General features: G+C 39.2%; 1 protein-coding gene across 3 annotated transcripts in view; it reads left to right on the forward strand.

The window, feature by feature from the left end:
• Positions 1-21,530, forward strand: part of TENM1 (teneurin transmembrane protein 1) — a 235,949-nt gene that overhangs the window by 181,943 nt on the left and 32,476 nt on the right. For all 3 annotated transcript variants that reach the window (XM_034063828.1, XM_005148358.2, XM_013128841.2), the window contains 2 exons: positions 9-241; positions 10,875-11,029. In XM_034063828.1, the coding sequence (XP_033919719.1) occupies positions 9-241; positions 10,875-11,029 (388 nt within the window). The remainder of the gene's footprint in view (positions 1-8; positions 242-10,874; positions 11,030-21,530) is intronic.

Below are 21,530 nucleotides of genomic sequence, written 5' to 3' on the forward strand. Positions count from 1 at the left end.
TATTTTAGTACAAGCCCTGCACATAAATACTACTTGGCTGTTGATCCAGTCTCAGAATCCCTTTACCTGTCAGATACCAACACCAGAAAAGTCTACAAAGCAAAATCTCTTGTTGAAACAAAGGATCTGCCCAAAAACGCAGACGTGGTGGCAGGAACGGGTGATCAGTGCCTTCCATTTGACCAGAGCCACTGCGGAGATGGTGGAAAGGCATCCGAGGCCTCTCTCAACAGTCCAAGAGGTAAGAAAAGAGTATACCTGAAGCACTTGGTGTTGGTCATCTGTCATTTCCCTCTGTTACTTAGAAATTCAGATGCAACTGCATTTACAAGAGTCTTAGTTGATGATTTAACCAGCTATAACTAAGCCAAATAATTTCATGAAGCTCATTCACATTTTAATACCAATTCTTTATGAGGGAGTAGCATGAGCAGTAGGCTCCATCCTCTGAAATACTCTTTCCTTCTGTGTCAACACAAGGAAAAACTCCTCTTTTATTACTTTTGGATTGTGAGGTGGCAGCATTTAATTAATTTTTTAAGCAGATAATATGATTACAAAGTCCGTTTTTTAGATTTTATGCATTCAGGTGATTCCTGTAATGTTAACGACACTAATACACATTAAATCAGGTCTCTTAAATCAGACTGCCAGCAAAATCAAGTTTATTTGGGACTCTAGTTTGTCCTTCCTTATTAAATGTACTTTGCAAAATATGAGCATCTCACCTACTGCACACAAAATTAGTATTTTGATGCAGCCTTCCTGCCAGAGTACATCCCATATTGTCACAGGCAAAATGCGTGTGAAGCCCCAAATCTGCACCAATGCCACAATTAATCCCCTGCAGTGTGCATTAGAACTGTGATAAAGTCTCTGGATTTGGTGATCATCCTCATCTCCCATCAAAATCCTTGCAACAAAGGGAACTCAACAGCTCCCATGGCAGAAGCCTGAGCGGTGTTTAACATGCTTCCCCTGTAGTACACCACTTCCTCCTAATGACTAGCTCTAAGGAAGGCTTTTGATTATTTTTCATGAGCTAATAAAGGATGGCTGTATATCAGTAGGAAATTTGAATGTATATCCAGGCAGAAACATCTATAAGACAAGCAAATAATCCTGGTTTAAGGCTTAGCAAGAGACACGTTGTAATTAGAGTGACTTTAACATGTCTTTAATGATAGAAGGTAAGTGTGAGGTAGGTGTACAAATAAGTGTTAATCTTCAAGCAACTAATTAATGTAATGAATCAATTCTAAAAATAGAGGAAAACAAAAGTTTTCAGATCCTTTAGCAGGGAAATTATCACTGTTTTATTGCTGATTACGATTGATTATATCTAACTATAATACAATTACTTGCTCCATCTTATTTTCTTATTGGGAAAGTATGTTGGTGAAAATTTGTAATATGGTACTTACTTTAAAAATGCCCATTCATGGCCAGCTTCCTGAACAGAAGGTTCTAGTCATAATGAAATTAAGAGGAATAAAAGTACAATTCATGAGTGCTGGGGTAGCCAGCTAATATTAAAAACTGTTAGCAGACAATGGCTCATATATCAGCAAATTCAGGTAATGGCTCCCAGCTGCTTTTGATGTATGCATCAACTCTACATTACATCAGTTTGAAATTGTCAGATTTGTTATGGTTTGGATTTCAATCCCAAGGAACTATGAATTGCCACACGCCCTCTTTGTACAGCAAATTGCAGCACTAACCTGTAGTCACCAACAGTCAGAACAATTAGCTGTGTATTATCTTAGCAGCCTTGAAAGTACCTGTCCTTGTTTACTCTAAACTGTAAGGGGTTGAATAACCTTGGAAAGTAGTAGGAAGTACTTCCCTAGTACCCATAAATCTATTATTAAGAAAGCTAAAAGTCTCACATGAGTAAATACTGGTTGAGAGATTCTTTTGTATCACTTATTTTGCTTGTTCTTGGAATAATTGTCAAGTCAGATGTCATCACATTTCTACTGGAATAACATTCAAGCAGGATACAGATATTTTTCCTTGGAGGCAAGAAACACTGACAGAAATTTTGGTGAGTCCAGAGACTCATCAACATCTTATCCATGTTTAAAAACTAATAGAACACAAAGCAACAGTGTTATGTAGTATTTGACCTCAAGTAAATTGATTGCTTCAATTTCTCACCTCTGACATTTTTACAATGCAAAAATAGGTACATTATAATGCATATAAAGACAGAGTAATTGCCAAGATGTTATTAGATATAAACACTTGCATTACTCAATGACCAGACAAGATTAGTCTTTCTTTTTTAAACTGATACAGAAAAATCTTTAGCTTCCCCCCCTCCCCATTTGCCTTATTGTTGTTCTGAATATTCCTTTCTTTTCCTGTTACAACTGAAAATTAAATCTACCTCTTACTTGATAGGAAGGTGATATCTGAGAACTCCATTCAGCAGCCATCTCACCTTGGTTAGTTAGAGCTCGAAAGCTGTCATCTCATTTTTGCTACTCTTACTGACTTTTCTAAATGCTGGTTTAACTTTTTTGAACTCAAAACACTATTTCTACTTCAGGGGGCACACAGGTAGGTTTTGGGAAAGTCTTAGATTGTTATTTAATGATTTACATCTTTCATCAACTTTTATTTCTCATTATCTTTGTCAAGACTGCTTTTGCCTAGTGGTGGGGAATTAAAAGCCAGACAGGAAAACATCATGAAGTCACACTAATCAATTATGATTTGATCCATTTTCCACAACTTCTATTTTGCAAGTAGCAATCACATATAGCTTTGTTGAGTCCCTTCCAACTTCTCTGTGGAGGGACTAGAGATGCGGCTTAGTGAACATTAATCTTGCACTATTGTATGTTGAGCTGACTTTGAAAGATGCTTTTAAACATGCATGGGTGATGTAGTTGAAATTTGAACTTCAATATATTTTTTACTGCAACTTTAATTCTGTAGAGATCTCAGACTAATGAGTCATGTAATAGATGACCAAGTACTTAAGCAGAATGTGGAATGATACAAGGTGGGGACATAAAATAAGATCTGTGACAAGCTGAACACATTTATTACACAAGATGATATTGAAAATGAAGAAGTAACTTCACAAGGTATTAATCATTGACTGAATTCCAATCACTTGAACTTTAAAAAGTAGCAGATTTTAATTTGGGGGTGGGGAATTCTGTTTGGTGGGTTTGGGTTATATTGATAAAGAGTATTTATGGCACATCTAGTCAACGCCACTACCATTTAAACTATCTGGATTTGTATTTATAACACACTAAGTAAGGGACAGTGTTCTGATTTTAACTAGTCATTGAGTATTTGATCAGTAAGAAGCACTAAAATTAATAGACATACCTGGGAGGAGTTCCACTTAGCACTGCAAGGCCAATGCTTTAAAGGCTTTAAACACTTCTGAAATCAGTCAGCTTTAGACATGTAAATAGATTTGGCTTCCCAGACTTAATTGACAGAGGCAGTGAGAGGCTGATACAATCAAGTTACCATATTCTCCATGAGCAAGAGGTTCTCCCAGTCAGTACACCAAGAAAAGTGGTTTAGATCAGGATCTGATTTCAATTAGCTTATATTTGTGACCAACTCAGAGCATTCACTCAGGACAGCTGTGGTGGAAATGCAAACTAAGTAACTTTTGTGAAAACAATAGGTCACCCTGATGATCGAACCCTCAGCTTCAGAAGTGATTTACATTTGGGAAGCCCAGCACTAAATCCAAGGATTTAAGCATCTGAGGACCTGCAATGTCCACTTTCTAATTCCTGGGTCCAGACTGGACTCCAGAACTAGAAGGTAGATGTGTACACTGTCTGTGCAGGCTGTGTGTACAGTCTAAGCCTCAAGAAATTAAAAGCTGCACACTGAGTGAAGAGCATTTGAATGCAGTGCAGTGACCTCAAAGTAAGCACTAGGGAAATGTAGACATTCTGAATCCCATGCATAAAAATACCTTATACACAGCTGCAGGGAAGAACCTTTTTCACTGAGACCATGGCCATGAGCTAGCAATACAAATGAAAGCTTAAATTAAAAATCAGTTCTGCAGTGTAGTTTTATTCATTTTGCTTGAAATTACTAAGGAAATACCACTAAAAAAAAAAAGGAAAAAACATGGTTTTGAAAATATGTGTGCTCAGTAGCTTACATGTGAAATAATCAGTCTTGTTACTCACCAGCTGCAGCAATACTTTCTAAGGAAACCTGTAAGAACAACTGCTCAGATTAAACCTTTACATTTGTCAAATGATAGTAGCCTGTTCAGGGCATGCTCCTGCTCAGCTAAAAGATTCCTGTTACCTTCAGTAGGATGTACACCAAATTCCTAATACAGCCTCTTGTGAAAACAGGACCTGCTTGAAAATCATTTATTCAGCAACCTTTGCTATTCTTTAAATTCCTAAGATCTTTTAAACCATTCCATACCATCCAAAAAGGAAAGCAGAATGGGGTGAGATGTTTCATTAGCAATATATAAAGTAAGAAGTAGAGAAGCCAGGGTGATTGCAGCATTGAATCGCTGTCATGTATGCATCATAGAACAGCAGAAAAAAATCATCTCATGCCATTTTTGATTCAGCAAAATTTATTCATTATTTTTCTCTTAAGTAGTCTTAGCTACCTGTGATTTCAGAAGTCTTGGAATCTCATAGAACATTTAAGGTAAACTTTTTGGACAGCAAGTTTCCCTAGATGTCATCCAACCTTTGTGTGAATGCATAACTTTTCTGCTCACCTCTGTCAGTAGTATGACCCCAGTCATCATGTCTCAGACAGGAAACAGGACATTATCATTTGCAGTCACTAGTTAGAAGTGCTGTATGCTCCAACTCTACTGCTATGCATCTAAAGAGAACATCACTATAGAGTGCAAGTACTGAAGTCATGTTCCAGCTGATAAAGAACTGCTGAATATTTTGCCGCTGGTACTGTGACAGTAATGAAGTAAAGATGACAAAGATCACAAAGCAACAGACTGCAAATCACTTGAATCATATTTTGAGTGGTGTATTATGGTAACCTATAAATAACTAATTGCATAAAATTGCTTTAGTAGTTTCTAGATGGCAGCTTTAATTAAAAGCACCGGAGACATTTAGAAGTTTGGAAATGGATGGCATGTAATTTGCCCTTTTACCACCATAAAATGGTAATTAACCAATTTGATGCACTTCTTCCTATTAAAAGTTTTATGAGAATCACAAGTTCCTTCTAAATACAGTTTTTCTTCAGCAGAAGGTGGCATTCTCTTTTATCGGCCCTCACCAGTAGTTTTAGATGTTCTTTCTCAAACTCCTCAGAAGTTTAATTAGAAGTTTTCAGTGTAAAATGCTCATTTGCAAAGTTTTTAGCTGAGAGAAAACTGTAAAGTAGAATTTCCATAAGTGGGTAACATATAGCTCTAGCTACCCTTTGTTGATGCATTCAAAGGGGATTTGTTCCCAAAAAGTCTCTTAGAATGCAAGTGCAGACTAAGATGGCAGTGGGGGGAAAAAGGAAAGAAAATATCTTAAAGGGGAATTAACTGCATTACCTTTAATCCATTTTTTAGCAATATAAACTTAGCTACATTAATGTTGAAATGCCAAAATTATTATACCTCTGTTCTTTCAGTCTAGAAATCATATATATATTGAATTTATACCTATGAGAGCCACAGACAAAAGTGATTAATTTGCTTTCAAGTGTTATTTGCATTTGTAATCATATATGTATATACACTGAGGCAGATCTGTCAATGGAATTAATCCTTTAACCAAAATCACTTCTGAGAACTTAGAGAAGTTATAGTCCACCTTCTGTGTTTATCATAGTTGTACCCAGCCCATTCACTAAGTACTCTTTTGTGTCGAAAACAGCTATAAAGAGCAGATTTCTTTCTGCAGAGCCTTTCTGTAGTGATGATACGTAGTAGCCATGTGTGATTGCAGCAGCAGAGTTCACTTTTGATGTTAGTTAACAGAATTTAAATGGTACTGATTAAAAGACCTAAGTGTTATAACTATTGTTCAAAGGTGTCTGCACGTAAATCCACTGGACATAAATGTTCATAAGAGCAACTGGTTTACATTCAGGTATAAAATCTAGTCCTAAGACAGTTCCAGTGACTAGAGAAGACTAAAACCAGTCCTTCAGTGCAAGTATGTTACTCAGAAAAAGAGACTGTGCTCAGCCACAAGACTAAATCCTTGCATAAGTTTAGTTTGTCCTTACTCAGACATCAGTGTTTAATGAGTAATCTCATACGCAAGCAAGGTAAGTCTGTCATTAGTGCAATAGGTCACATCTGTGCCTACGACAGCATCTGCTGGGCATACAGTTTAGTGCTACAGTTCCATTAAAAATATACAGATTCAGACTGAGTTTAATACAAACTACATCTCATGCTCTATGCAAAGAAAAGATACCCCAAAATGACCTTTTTAACTCACTGGTGGGATGAACGGTGTTCCTACTTAAACTCAGTGCAATTCATTACACTCAGCATGTGCATGTTTCCTCTCCAAGTTCCTCGGTGATTAAAGCACAATTGAAGTGCTGCATGTGATTTGATTCTGCATTACACTGTACGTCAGAAAAGGATTAAAAATAAGCTCTTGGAGTACAGATTATGTGAAGCATTATGCACGATGTGACAGGAGCATTAATGAATCCAGCTCTAATAAAGAATAAATTGGGACAGTTTAGCCACAAATCCGTATTTTGTTTTCCAATGGATGCCTTGTACAGGGTATTTGTCAACAAGACATAACTGCTAAGTATCTTTTAAATAGGTAAGGTCATGTTTTAGTATACGTAAGGACTGGAAGCAGTAGTTTCTGGTTGAATACTGATACTTGAAACTTGGTTATTGGGAAGTACCAGGAATTTCTCATCTTTAGTACAAATACTGAAGACATAGACCTGTTTATGCCCTCACACTGGCAGATGTACTTCCCTTGCAGATAGATTGCTTTTCTGCAGTGGCTGGAGAGCAAAATGTACACTATTAATGTTAAAGGATGTTTAGTTTTCTTACATGGTCAGTGTTTGAAACCCATTCAGCAACACAGCTGAGTAGCTTTATTTCATTGCAGCATAATTTTTGATTTTTATATAATGGAGGATTTGCAGCCAACACAGCCATCTGTTCACAGGGAAATTGTGTAAAACAGAAGATGCATTTGCCGTAGTGATAGATCCTGGCACTGTGTTATCTATGGCAGGGATATGATCCAGGGCTGCACTGCCCAGGTGAGAAGCACAGTTCTTTGCTTACAAAGCAGCACCACCCCTCTGCAAACACAGACTAAGACACAGCACATGTGCTGTAGTTTCTCATCTGAGCCTGTGAGCCATACTGGAAAGCAAATCAATCCTATCTAATATTGCTCCATTGTAAAATAGCAGTAAGGTTAGAAACACCCCCAACAATCAGAGATTCATGCATACCACAAGTGTCACATAGGATGGTCCTTGCTCTTCAGTCCTTCCCTGCCACATCAGTCCTGCATTGCTTTTTCTTCCCAAAAGGGTTCTTGAAGAGATTCTCAGGAGGTTGGGACTGAAACTTCACATATATATGAAGAGAAAACCCTCAAACAATTTCCTAGCATCTTTTCCATTTACTAATAATCATAGAATACCAGGTTGGAAGGGACCTCAAGGATCCAGCCCTTCTCATCGATCTCTTAGCATGTTTCATTCAGAAATGAATTTCAGCATGAACATTCAGAGCCCAGCCCTACCTGTGCTATGGTAGGACCCCAGACTGTGGCAGCCCTTTTCCTTTTTGGAAGAGATTTATCCATGTACAGACAAAACTGCATCTCATGCCTCTGGCCTTTGGTAAGTATTGTCCTGAAAACCTCTGCAGACCTCTAGGTGCACCACAGAAGGTGAAGTCCTTTCAGTGCAGTTTGCTCTGTTGGCTTCTGCCATGTGCATTCCCTCAGAATAATTTGGGAAAAACCACATCAGATCTATGTATTAATTGCTTATATGGTCATTAATAACCAGGCTGAGTTTCTTTTTGCTTTGGTTGAATTTTAGGGTGGATGTTTTAGCAGCTCAGTCGTATCAAAAGGGATGTTGCAGTTCACACATCTAGCCTTTGTTTCTGAGGAGGCACTGGCCCTCAGCTCCAGCCGTATGGGCATCCCTAATTCTGGCCTTTTGTGTGTATAGGTCTCCTCAGCACAAAGTCTCTTTAGTGTGCATGAGGGACAGACAGACATACCACCCCTTCCCCAGAGCTGGAATGCACAGGTCACCCTCCCCAACACTAACACAAACCCTTTTGCTTCTCAGATGCACTCTTTACCTCAGCTCACCTTCAGCCTTTCAGAGTTATAATTGGATTCTCAGAAGCAGACAGCCAGGAGCTTGCCAGTTGCTCTGTAACTTCTCAAAGCACCATTGCTCTCTAATTAAAGAGCAAAGATCCTCTAAGGGAGCAAAGGAGGCACAATGTATGAGCTGGTGGGCTGGCATGGAGTCAGGCCCTAAGATACCAGCTCTTCCTCCAGCCTTTTTATAACCTCCCTGATTCCCACAGCTAATCCATCCAGCCCTTCCAGGTAATTTCAATCCCACAGGTGATATCTGTCCTGGAAAATTGGATATTTCAGTGATCAGCCATTTTACATAATGAAGTCATGCAGCTTAAACCTGTACCCTGCAGCACTTCGGTAGTCCATGGGCATTTTTTGCCCTGGATGGAGAGGGTAACAGGGTGGTGAATACCCCTCTTCTAACAGCAGGAGGTATTGTGCTATATATTATTATAAAGAAAATTAATTCTTTAAACTGTTAGTTCTCTATATTCATGAATATAGCGAACTAACAGTTTAAAGAATTAGTTTTCAACACTGTGCTGATAGATGTTCTTTCTGCTGGACATAATAGGAGAGCTAGACACTAAAATTAACTGCCTTTGGGTGCTTTTTGTGATGATACCCTCAGACATTGGCATAGTGCCTAAACATCACCTGTGTGATGAGGCACTTCTGGATGGGAACTGGGCAGTGGGGGACATGATAGCAAAGTGTACCCAAAAGCTTATCCCCCTGCAAGTCGTCACAGCCTCAGTGCCTTCTTCTCGGCCCATGTATGAGATGGAAACTCTCCTTCAGAGGAGGTGACCCTGATCTAGCACAGCACAGAGCCCATGCTGGTCTCCTGCTGTGGCAGAGAAAGTGGTGTGGACATTATTCCTACTGTCTGTTAGAAAAGAAGCAGTCATGGGCAGTTTTTCTTGGGACCCTGCCACTGGGTGTTAACACTAAGAGAAAGTCTATGACAGTCAAATGTGTATGTAATTCAGACTTAGTCCCCAGGCATTTCCAACTGCCAGGCACAGATTTGTTTAGTGGGCTGGGGAGACAGTACCCCCCTTCTCCCAGTTCCATGGGAGATGCATCCTCCCCATCAGGGCTGCCTCATCCTGCTCCTGCTCGCCAGACTGCTTACTCTCACTTGCTTCCAGTTGCAACTGCTTTATTTGAAGAAATATAAGAAGTATAAGAAAATGGGGATGGGAAGTGAGGGAATTCAGTTTGAGGTTTTTTTTCTTTTTTAATGGGGTGTGGAATTGCTGTGTGAGAACCTAAACTGGCATGCAGACAAGTGTTTTGTAAACTCAAGAGTACATGCTGTCTTCTGTTGTGCTAAGTGCAGGGGACAAAAATCAAGAACCATATAAGCCACTATCCAAATCAAGTCCTCTGCCTTTCATTCCTGTGTAGCAGAACATAAATTCATCATTAAAATAGTTTGGCTTTGCACAGCAGCTGCTATAATTGCGAAGTTATGCAACTTTAAATGAGAAAGTATAAAGCAGTTTAAAAGGCAAAATATTGAGCTGTTTTGGTAGAAAGGATTTCACAAACCTAACATGAATAGAAGTGCTTTTCTAGCCATATTTTCAACATTTCAGGGGAAAAAAAGGATGTTTCTTACAGTTCATGCAATATAGAAGAGTTTAACAAATTGAATGTAGGAAGAACTGGGTAGAAATTGTTAGACTGGGACAGAATTAGGGAATGAGATGTGACATGGCTGTACCACACACTGCTAATGCGAGACAGTAAGCCCTCCGTGCCTCAGTTTCCCCACTGAAATACAGAAGACCATGTCCTTTGTGTAGCCCTCACATTTGTTCTAGGGTCCATCTTTCCTGAGCAGTACAGTGCAATGGTGTCAGAGCTACCGCAGATCCAGAGGTAGGACAGCTGCACTAGTTCCTGCTGAAACCCATTCTTGTCAAGAGGCTGGTTCCAGTACATGACCATCCTCTTGGGCAATGCTGCACTGCAGTGCATTCTGCAGCACAGACTTTCCTTCTGCCTGCCAAGCAGAGCCCAGTTAGCACCACATATATGTATAACACATATCAGGACAAAAGTCTCTCCCTTTCTGTGGCTTTCTTGCTCAGACACTGGTAATTCAGAAAGTACAGTAATAAAAAAATTTGCCCCTGCATGAGAACAAAGAAAATGGAAATGAAGTAAAATCAACTGCAAGATAAGTTAGCCTTGTCCCACTTTGTAATGAATGTGAAATAGTTATGGAAGAGCTTAATTCTATGTATATAGAATTCTATGTATTTAGAATTGCACTACAAACAAAGCCTCTGCTGCTTTGTTCTGTTTCTGCCTTATATTTTCCCTCTTTCTGTAAGTAAGAGAGAGGCTGATATATGGGTGTTATCTTTCTATATACAGTTTGTATAAGCCTCAGAGAAGTAATGGGCAGAAAAAGAATAAGTCATACCTTTCTAATCAGTAGGTTTTCTAGGAGGAAAGGGAACATTTTAAGCTCATACCTTTTAATCTAGATACTGTCAGTACTAATACTCTTTTTTACCCTTTCCCTTCATCCAGGTATCACTGTAGATAAGCATGGCTTTATTTACTTTGTTGACGGAACCATGATTCGGAAAATTGATGAGAACGGTGTGATCACAACAATAATAGGTTCGAACGGCCTCACATCAACCCAGCCATTGAGCTGTGACTCTGGAATGGACATCACTCAGGTAGACATCTGGTTTTCATGTGTTGTCACTTTTCTAAACATTGTGGAGACAGATAACTTAGTTTCTTGTACAAGGATCATATATCAGAATATGCTGTATGAATCAGATAGTTTTGGACTGCACCATATGGAGTGGATCTTCCATTCACACAATTACTCTAAGGTGTACCATATAAATGCAAAACTGTATGTTTGATTTTTGTTTTGTGAGATGGCATCTGAATGCATAGAGGGGCTTATATAAAGAATACTTTATTATTTAAAATATTGCTTTGGAAAGTTGCTTACTATTCTGAGATATTTCGTCTAAGGAGTTTAACAGAAGTTGAAAGTGCTTTGCTTTAGTCCAGCATTAAGAACTGATTTGCTTGAACTACTAATAGAAAAAATGTATGTTCTTTTTACATCCAAGTCTGTTCTAAATCAAGCAGGAGCATTACGGTAAGTATTTACACAACACTAGTATTGTAGTGAAGCTACTGCATTTCAGTACATTTCTCAAAGTGCCTTTCAGTTCTTGTTTTAAGAGCAGTGTAAAAGAAACAGGACTAAAAGACACTTACTGCATCTCTAATTTGTGGTTAATAAGATACAAAGATGACCATGAAGAAACATAAATGGTACTTTTGACTAGTCAGTGCCCCACACTTGCAGATGGCACAAGTAAGGGATTGGTGCTTCCCAGTAAACACCTGAATTAATCAGCTTCAAATGGGAGAAAAGCTCTACTTGAAAAAATCTTAAGGCATCCAAGTGACATTTTAAATTTATATTATGGTCTGTGTAAGCTAATAACCAGGATCCAGTTAATTGTGCATTTCATTTTCTCCTTGCCCTTTCCTCAGTCCTTCATAGTTAGAAAATCACAGTTAAAAAACACTGCGTAACAATTGTGAGATCTTGTTACTCATTTCTAAGTAGACTGAGTAACAGCAGGTGACTATAATCTTGTATGAAGACTGTATGAATCTTCATGTATACATGAAGAATGTGGGGTCAGCATTTTGAGTAGTTCTTACCAGATTTCACACGGGCAAACAATGAAATCTAATGCTGCTGCCACAGAAGCACTCAGGGATTTTATAACTAGAGTCAAAACAGAAAAGTATGTCCATGTTCCATTTCACATGTCACTACACCTTAAGTATTTGCAAATATGAGGAGGGGAACCTCAGCTTTCTTGTTCCTGATTCTGGAATAAACAGGCATTTTTTATTCTCACTGGTCTGGTAGACACATATTATTCCATGTAAAGGAGAACAGGGTCAACTGCTAAATTGTGCTAAACTCAACCTTAAACTAGTAATTGTCTTAAGATCATTCAGCTTCTGGGTACCTTGGCTTCTGCTCTGGCACCTCTTCTTGCAGGAGCCCACCGCAGCAAGCACTGCTCCTGCCTGGAGGCTCTGACTGTGCTCTATCACTGCACATCAGCAGGCAAGAGCCATGGTACTTCATGGAACTTAAACATACCTGAAGCACATTTACTTGCTTCTTGGATCTATGTAACAACTGCCTCGGGCATCAATAACCAGATTAGATATCTCTAAGTTGCAGGGAATGGTGCCAGCTGCAGAGTCTGCTCCCTTGCCTTCTCCTTGTAATCTGCATCTCAGGCTGTACAAACAACTGTTTTACTGGCAATATAATGCGTGGCCATACACAAGTGTGTATTTTTGTTCAAATATTTGCTCATTTTTCTCAATAACAAAATGTTTCACTAAGCCTGAAATGGTGAGTTTCAATAGTTTTCAGTTCCTTTAAAAAAATGCAAATGCCCTTTAGCAAAAACGTTGCAGCAGGGATTTTCCCTTAAATTAAAATGAAATGGAAAATGTAAATTTGGAGGCTGAAATCATATATGCCAAGAAGTTGTAAGTAGGTTTAAATAGCCCTAAAATCCTGGTTTTTGATAGATATGCTACTTGCCAGAGACAAGTTTATAGTTTACCTTACTCTACAACATAGTTCTAGTGCCATGGAGAAAGGGCTTCTGCAAAATCATACATGAGAAAAATCATCTCATAGACCATCTTGTTCTTCATATTGCTCTTGGGATATCAGAATTCAGCTGGAATAGGGCCTTATCTTTATAGAAGCAGAAATAAACTTCTTTTTCCATGAACAATCCAAGTATTTCCATGCTGCAGCACCTACAGGAAACTATTGCAGCACATTTCTCAATGCCTTGCCAATGTTTCAGCATTCTGGGAAATTAAGACATGTTCCAGCATATGCAGGCCAGTAAATATTCTAAACAACATAATAAATCATGGCATATGAAAGTGTCCCTAAAAAGTGGCCAGTGTCATTTTCTAAGTCTATGTATAGTAATACTTACTGTGTAATTTTTTGTCACTGAGATGTGAAATCATATTGCTGACAATATGCTTTTGGTAACGTTTTTTGTTTGGAGGCTTTAGGTTTTGAATGTTTAAGTGAATCTACCTACTGAAATTTTTCACAACAACCATACTTTAGAGGTTTTTCACATCTGCAGTAAAGCCCAGACACAAAATAAATGCCAAGAATTCATGTTCTGAAAAGTATCAAATTTGCATGACAGTCTTCTTCCCAAATTGTTGCTGGTAACCAGAAAACCCCATGAAATAATCACATCTCATTGAAGTCAGGCATGTTGATCTGAAATTGTATCAATGCAAATAAGGGGATGATATTTTCACTTAGTCAGAAACAATTATACATCCTTGCCAGGCTTGCAGTTTATTCCAGAGTGGCATAAACATAAATGAAAAGGGAATTTGTCCTGTGTCCACTTAAGTTGGGCTTTGGCTGAATTACAAATGGTGTTTACATCAAGAGAATGGGGGTTGCTCACAAGCTGTATGTTTAGAGGGACTTATGTAAAGATTAATAAAACAGATTCTCAAAGCTAAATTTGTTCTGAGAATTAAATCAAAGATTTGCTCAAAATCAGTATTTTTTGATTTACCAGAGTACAAAAATGGACTCTTTCAATAAATACACAAAGTAACTGCCCATTGCAAAAAAACCCTACCATAAATGACAAGCTTTCACTTTAAGGCATTCACTTTAATAAATGAATTGATTATGAATGGGTTTAATCATTTATTCCAATATCAGTTTTGACAGAAACACTTCTTCTTAATCATTCTGTGTTTGTTATTCACCACTTTCTCATTCTTAAGCGCAGTATTCTGCATTCATAACAGGGAGGGAAGGACAGCTGGGGTTGAAAAGATTGTAAGTTGTGGCAAATAAATCACCCAGCTCTGACTAATTACTTTGGTCTCATACTTCATTATGAGGTAGTTAATCTGAATTTAGAAGGAAAAGGACATTTGGTTGAGGTGTTTATATGATATGCCAGCATTCTCTGTACTATTTCAGCATGTACAAAACTTGGCTGACTTTTCTTCTCAGTACAGCTGATTTCAGTGTTCTTCAGTTAGTTAATAAGGAGCAAAGCTAAAGAAAATGTTTCTTCAGAGTTAGGTTCATGAATATAGATGTATATATACTCAGCCATCATTGGTGCCAGGATTTAAACAGCAATATTAAAATCAGTTATTCCGGTATCTTTCATTCTGATAAAGCTGGTCATATTTGTTGAAAATGCTGCCTTTGGAACCCTGAATACTGAAAAATGAACAAGAGCTGAAATTTAAAGGGAAAATGTTTTTTAAGAGTATCAAAAGGTGGTTTTGGTCTTCATTTGGTCAGTGACTTTTAATATTCACCTCACTAATCTGCAGCACCCAGAATATGAATACTGACTTTACATGTGAATGCCCATGCTGCTCAGTCCTTGGCTTCTTCTAGGTCTGGCTCTCATTCTTCATTTGTTCTTTGAAAACTTTTTAGTTGTAGGTTAATTGAATGAGTAGTAAACCTATGTAGAGCCTTATACTTTTGCATCTGAGCTCAAAGCCCCATGGGCTGAGCTATGATCTCTACTGAATATCTCCTTCTGTCAAATTGAAGCTGCTGCATCTCCTGTTTTTCTCCATACCCTTTGGATGGGAAGCCTATCATAGGTACTCTAAATCAGGGACATAAGCTTTGATTTGAAATATTCCTGCTGGCTTCTTGAATTGCTGCACTGCTAACTGCTCTCTAAACTTGCACCAGCAGTGACTGGATGAGGGAATAGCATCCTGGCCACATGCTGCAACAGGAGTGCTAAGGGAGAAGACTGGGATGGAGAGGGAAAGAAGGACAACAAAGAGGATCATCATTCTGTTTCACTGCCCAGTGAATTTGGGCTTTAACCTGGTCCACATCAGAGACATCTCTAGGTTTCTCTTTTTCTCAAGTGTGCACTCCTCTAGTGTTTGCTGCATCCCTGGAGTATACAGGATTTTTTTAGCCTGGTTATTGCTAGCAAATGAGAGCACATTATGTGGGCATGTCTGTCCGTCTGTCAGTATTCTTTTCCTCTTAGTAAATCAAAATCTTGGGTCAGTTTCAAGCAGATTTGTAGAGGAACACCAGCCTTCACAGCAATTAAATTCTTACATGTTCCATAAAAGATATTAATCCAGTTGGAGGAGAGAGACCTAAAATGTGCTTTCAAAAGGAAATATTGCAGCATGAACTTTCTTTTATTAAACTCCAGAGACTCCACTCAGGGTCTAATAAATGTCCCATTCACAGAAAAAGCTTCATTTGGTGCTTGGATCTTATTAAACTCCCAAGTCAGTCGGCCATGAGACAGAAGTCCTTAGGAATCCAGACTTCATTAGATCCAGTGTTCATAGAAGTTATATTGATGTTGTGGGAGGTTTTGTGTGAAAGCAAAAACACTTCGGCTCAGCTTGAGTGATAAGCTTCACTGCTTTTCTGCCTCTGTTGCTTTGGTGAAAACTGAGGAGAGAATTAGCAGATATTTCTACCATCTTACAATTTCATCCTGTATCTTTCCTCCCATGAGAAATATGTGGGCTGTATTTCCACTACTCCAAACCCCCAGTCATTTATATCTGTGCGAGTGGTAGCAGTTAGTATTTGGGAACTGTTTAAACCAATCTTGAGCACAGTTGCTGCAAATACAGAGACCAAACATTTGCAAGGCAACAGAAAATGAATCCCAAGAGGTCTCTCTTAGCCTGTAACCATGGCCTTGTTCTCGTGCTGATGTCAGTCCCACTAAGCACAAGTCTGTGCCAGAGTAATAGCTCTGGCCTGATTGATGGTGTTAATAACTGTCACTGCTGTGTTCCGAAATGAAAGGTCTGGTTTGAGGACTTTTTCTTGACATTTGCACTTCATCAGCCTTTGTTCAGCAGTTCTCCACATGAGGGAACCATCTATATTGTGTTGCTTCACATAAACTTCAGTGACACTGCAAAATGTTTTGCTCCCTTATAAAAATGTGACAGAATTACTTACGTAGGCAGTTTGCTTGCATAGGTCAAGTTAAAAGGCAGATTTCTAGAACAGGGTTTAAAGGCGACCCACACGTGGCAAGAATGCCATGTCCTGGATAGCCTACTTTGAATGATGGAGGAGAGGAGAGAGAACAGCAAGTAATGTTGTTGATGACCTACTTGAAATAGTGAAGTGAGAGACAGAATGCTGGAAAGCAGGAGTAAAGATGAGCAGAATTGCTTGAAAATGTAATATATATCTCAAAAATGCAAATGCTGACATTGCTCCCACAGTCACAAGTGCTGCAGGCACTCCCCACCAGCATCTGCACAGGCACAATATGCTTCAGTGGCATTGTGGAAGCCTTTTGAGCAGAACAAAAAGCTCCCAGGACATGGTGACCTCACTTGAAAGCGATGATGAGGGTCTGCTCATTGGAGCAAACAGTCTGAACAGAACTTTCAGTGGGTACGTTTGGAGGAAGGAGAGGAAAATATGAAAGACAAGAATATGATCTGATGAATGGGTGGGAAATGGGGAGCGAGCTGCCAGCGTAAAAACCAAATTGATTCAGGGCTGAAGTGCTTTAAAGCTAGGTTGAGAATAAGATACCACAAAACAACTGCAGGATTACATGGAGCCAGTTAGTTAATTAGTATTGCAGGTCAGAGGAAGACACACTTTCCCTTTAGGTGTTTCTCTACGTATCTGACAGTATACACTGCATTCATGTAAAGCACAAAAGGTTTCTCGCTGGCTTTTTTAACACTAGGTGCATAATATGCTACTTGTGTTAAGAGACCTGCTTGCTATGGAAAAGGAAGCATTTAGTTTTCACTGTAGCAAAGTACTACAAAACTACCCATGCTCATGATTAATTTTTAGTCCTCTGCCTGTGCAAGGCTTTTGATGCACTGCTCTAGTTATATGTAATTAATGCAGCACAAATATTCCAAATCTCTGAACTGTGTTTGTCAGTATTGCACAGAAATGTTTTATGTGTATTTGTGAAACTGCTGAACAAAAAGCACACCAAGCAGAAATGACAGTTTATAGGTCCTTTAATTTATATTTGTGCTCTTCCTTTATTTGTGCTTCTTCCTCTGAAAGAAGACTTTGAGAGCTTTTCTTGGTTTTAGAAAGCATTATTATTATTTGTTCTAATTTCTGCTGCATGAAGGAGCCCAGAAATGCTGTTATTATTTTCCAGTATAAAGTCATCTTAGTCTCTGTTTGCTTGTTTTTTTCTGCTGCTTAATTGCATGTTCTTTGATCTCTGGCTTTGCTGCAGTACCAGACAAGCTAACTACAGTGGAAGTCGTGGCCCCAGTACTGACTTCATTGGAACCAGGGCTTCCCTCTTGGTGCTACTCCAAGCTTAATTGAAAGCGCAGTAGTGAGCGTGTAGCAACAGAGCCTTTACTGAGGCATTTTCAAACCTTTTCAAAAACGAGGGGCCCCCCAGCTCGGTTAATTGTTAGTCTTTGGATACTATAAGCCTATACCAGATAATTCCAGCTATAACATATATAGGAACAAGCAGTCACTGGTATCCATACTTTGAAGAAAAACTAAGCTGAAAACCTTCAAAAAGGATCTTCAGGTAGAAGATAAAATAATCTTTTCCCAGGGGTAGAGGAGAGGTTAAGTAGCCTTTCTTTAACAGGAACTGCGAAGCAAGAGGCTCATAGGATTAGGATCTGAGGTGGGAAAAGTCTGTGAGAGCTCATGAATCAAACTTGTAGGTGTATAATGTGATTTTCAGAATGTCAAACAGAAAGCAGGGGGTTTCATCACAGCTAATTTATATTCTTATCAAATTATTCTATCACTGAATTTGAAATGTTAGTCATAGAAACAGGATGCCATGCAATGAAGTCACACTGCAATTTCTTCCTTAAAGCCCTTCTTTTTGTATTGGTCACCTGCAATTTATTTCAATTATCTGTCATAAATAATGCATTACTACTGAGTAAAAGACTATGCACATTTTAATCAGCTCTTTCAGTGATTGCATCCTTTTCTTTGATTGTTGCAGTGGGGGAGTGTTAGACACTTGATGGTGAAGTGAAGGAGATCTGACAGACCTCTGCTCTTGACTTTTCTCTTACTTTTTGCCTTGTATACTTTTCTGTATAGAGAGCAAAGGCGATGGCCTTGTATCTGCTGTGCTGAATTACACTGCTGAAAATGTTTAGTGCAGCTTTGCCAGACTGGTGGGAGTCTGCAGTGGGTTGAGATATATTGGTTACTACATCTGACATTTGTTCTGTTGAGGAGACATAGAGGACAAAATATGCGTGTGAAAAATATATGTACACATAATACATACCTATATATGCATATATAACTATGTCTGTGTACATATATGTATATATGATTTCTACATATACAGCAGAACTAACCATTAGTAATTGGGTAGCAAAAGCTGGTCCCTGATATCCTGGAGCTTAGGCCCAAAGAAGGGCTGCTGAGGAGGGAATGTAGATGATGATGGGAGCATGCAGGGGCAGACCAAGCAGTCAGTGCCCCTCCTTTTCTTGTAAACCAGTTGTTCATCTACATCCACTAATGTGTTACAAAGTGAATGACAGTAATAATTGAGCTTCCAAGCCTTTCAAATTGGCTTGGGGATTTGGAAATGCTGCACATCCTTAGGGGAAGGGAGACCAAGCAAGCTGACATAAGTCTGGAGTTTTGAGTGCAAGGCAGGTTTGAGTGCAGCAGACACCAGAGGTGGTGGTGTCCATCCTGCAGCAATGTCACACACTGCTGGGATAGAAATTGTTGCATTGGCGAGGCCAGAGGAAGGTTACCCTACATCTTGGAGGAGTGAGGACTGGTCTTTGAACTCCTGGTCTGTCCTCACAACAGCACAGATCAGAAGGCAGCTCACAGAAATAAAGGCATAAAATCAGTGTAAGTGGGGAGAAAAAAGCTACATAGTAGTTTAATTCTATCATCAAGTCATTGGAATTTTACATAGCTGCAAACTTCTGCATTTGAGCGCTGTAAAAGAAAGTATGGGTATGGTTGTATGACTGAAAGAGAGCATTGCACTGCAGTAATCGATGGAAGGGGGGTCAAAAAAGCCCACACAGCGATACTTCTGGCTTGCAAATTGCTCCAGGTGCTAAGGGGAACCGGGAAGTCTGCAGAGCCTGTCAAAACAACACTGTAATAATAACAGCTTACAAAGGGCAGGACTTTGAAGCATGTCAGCACAAGGGAACTCTTGAGGGTGTTGTTCCCTTGCTCTCTGGGTACTACTTGGGTCTCAAAGCTGGTTATAAACAAAGACTGAAAAGGTTTTAGTACCATGAAATGTTGCTTCGGAGGTATTAGTGATATTTCCGGTATCATTATTAGCACTAAGCTTGCCTTGAGTTATGCTTACAAGCTGCTGAAGTCAAATGAAAGTAAGCTGTGACAATCACAGGGATAAAGTGGCAGGAGCTGCAGCCTGGGCAGTGACAGCTGAGAATGCCTGGTTTCCTCCTCATGATACCATGCTTTCTTCAGCATTCTTTCTACCCTTGTCTGTGCCAAGATGAAAAAATGGAAAGACACTGTGTCGATGGAGGAAAATATATGCAAATGTCAAGCCAGAAATCAGTTGTATCCATTTGTAACATGCCATACAGAGATGATGTTTATAGCTGTGCATTATGAAGTTTAGGCCACAGAGAGAGGCAAACAGAATGATAGAGAGCACCATTTTATGCAGTATGTTACTCTGACAATAACACTCACATTTACAAACAAATTAGCTAAAAATGTCTGAAGGACATTCAGCTTTTACAAACTGGGCCTCATCTCCCGCTGATAGGTTCCTTTGGGAGGGATGTGGATGCAAAATGATACTCTGCCTTGGAGAATAAATGTATGAAGTTTAGCAATGTAGGTCACATTGCAGGAAAATCATAAATGTCTGAACATCACTCGATAGCCATTCAATCAACTGCTCAAAGCAAAACAGGGAACTGAACAGCATGTAGCTGTCTCTGGTGAGAACTGGAGAAAGTCATGATATGAAGTAAAACCCTTTAGGTCCTCCATCCATATGTATTTCTTTTTTCTTCTATTTTTCTTGCCAGTTCACAGTTATATTTCTGTGTCAGTGTCAACAGTGACAACAAAACCAACATTCTATGTTGTTTGCTGTTACTGCCATAAACTGTAAGAAGTGTGTTGGGTGGCTCATGAAAGGTATGCCAAAAATCAGGGGAATCAGGAGAGATTAGTGGTTGAAACTTGGTATAAGAAGTCTAGTCATAAGGAACTAATTTAATTGTGAAATTATTTTTGTATGGTCCCATCTAGCCAGAAAGGTTTATAACTGATGCGATTTGCTTAAGTCTTTGGATTTGGATTAAAGGAAAAGATGATGTTTTAAAAGGATGTTTCCAGATCTAGCCCTGTTCTTACTGTTTTCTAGATCTAGGAATTGCTGAGAGCATGAGATCCAGAGATTTACAACTTTGCTAGAGGTGTTAAGAGCCTTCCTAAAGCCATCTAGCACCTTTGTAGATCTTGGGCCTTTCTAGGTCAAGAGGTGGGAGGGGACACAGGCATCTATTGCTTCTGGAGCACATCTAGAGACTTACCACATATTGCTTTTCTTGTGATGGCTTGGAAGTCTTTTAGAGCTTTTTCTCAGAGCCTGTCTTTGCCACCCTCTCTAGCCCAGCATGCTTTCCTAGATCTAGCACCTTTATGGACCCTTTCTGAATATAGAACTTTGCAGGGACCCCTTCTAGGACCTCCTGCACCTCTGTATACCCCCAATTTGGGGGGTTGTGGGGGCTGTTCTGTTTTGTAAGAGGCTTTGTAGAGCTTTCCTGAGCCCTTCTAGGTCCAGAGCCTTTATCTGCCTTTATAGACCTAGAGCTCAGCTACTGAAAATCAAAAGCTTTACATAGCTATCTGATGAGGGACCTGTTAAAAACAGAACTTTAGTCATGCTTTTAGAATGCTTGTCTAGAGCCTTTTTGGAAGGCAAGAGAGCTGAGTGCCTCTCCTTTTTGTATCTGTCCCAGGCTTGAAATGCATTATTTAGCTGAGTGGTATTTCTTGAGTTCTGCTTTAAAAAAGCATTAGTCCTAAACTTTTTCCTTGTAAGCTTTTCTGGCACAGTCTGACAATGCATA

The sequence above is a fragment of the Melopsittacus undulatus genome, chromosome 6 (genome assembly GCF_012275295.1).
Source record: "Melopsittacus undulatus isolate bMelUnd1 chromosome 6, bMelUnd1.mat.Z, whole genome shotgun sequence".
Lineage (NCBI taxonomy): Eukaryota > Metazoa > Chordata > Aves > Psittaciformes > Psittaculidae > Melopsittacus > Melopsittacus undulatus.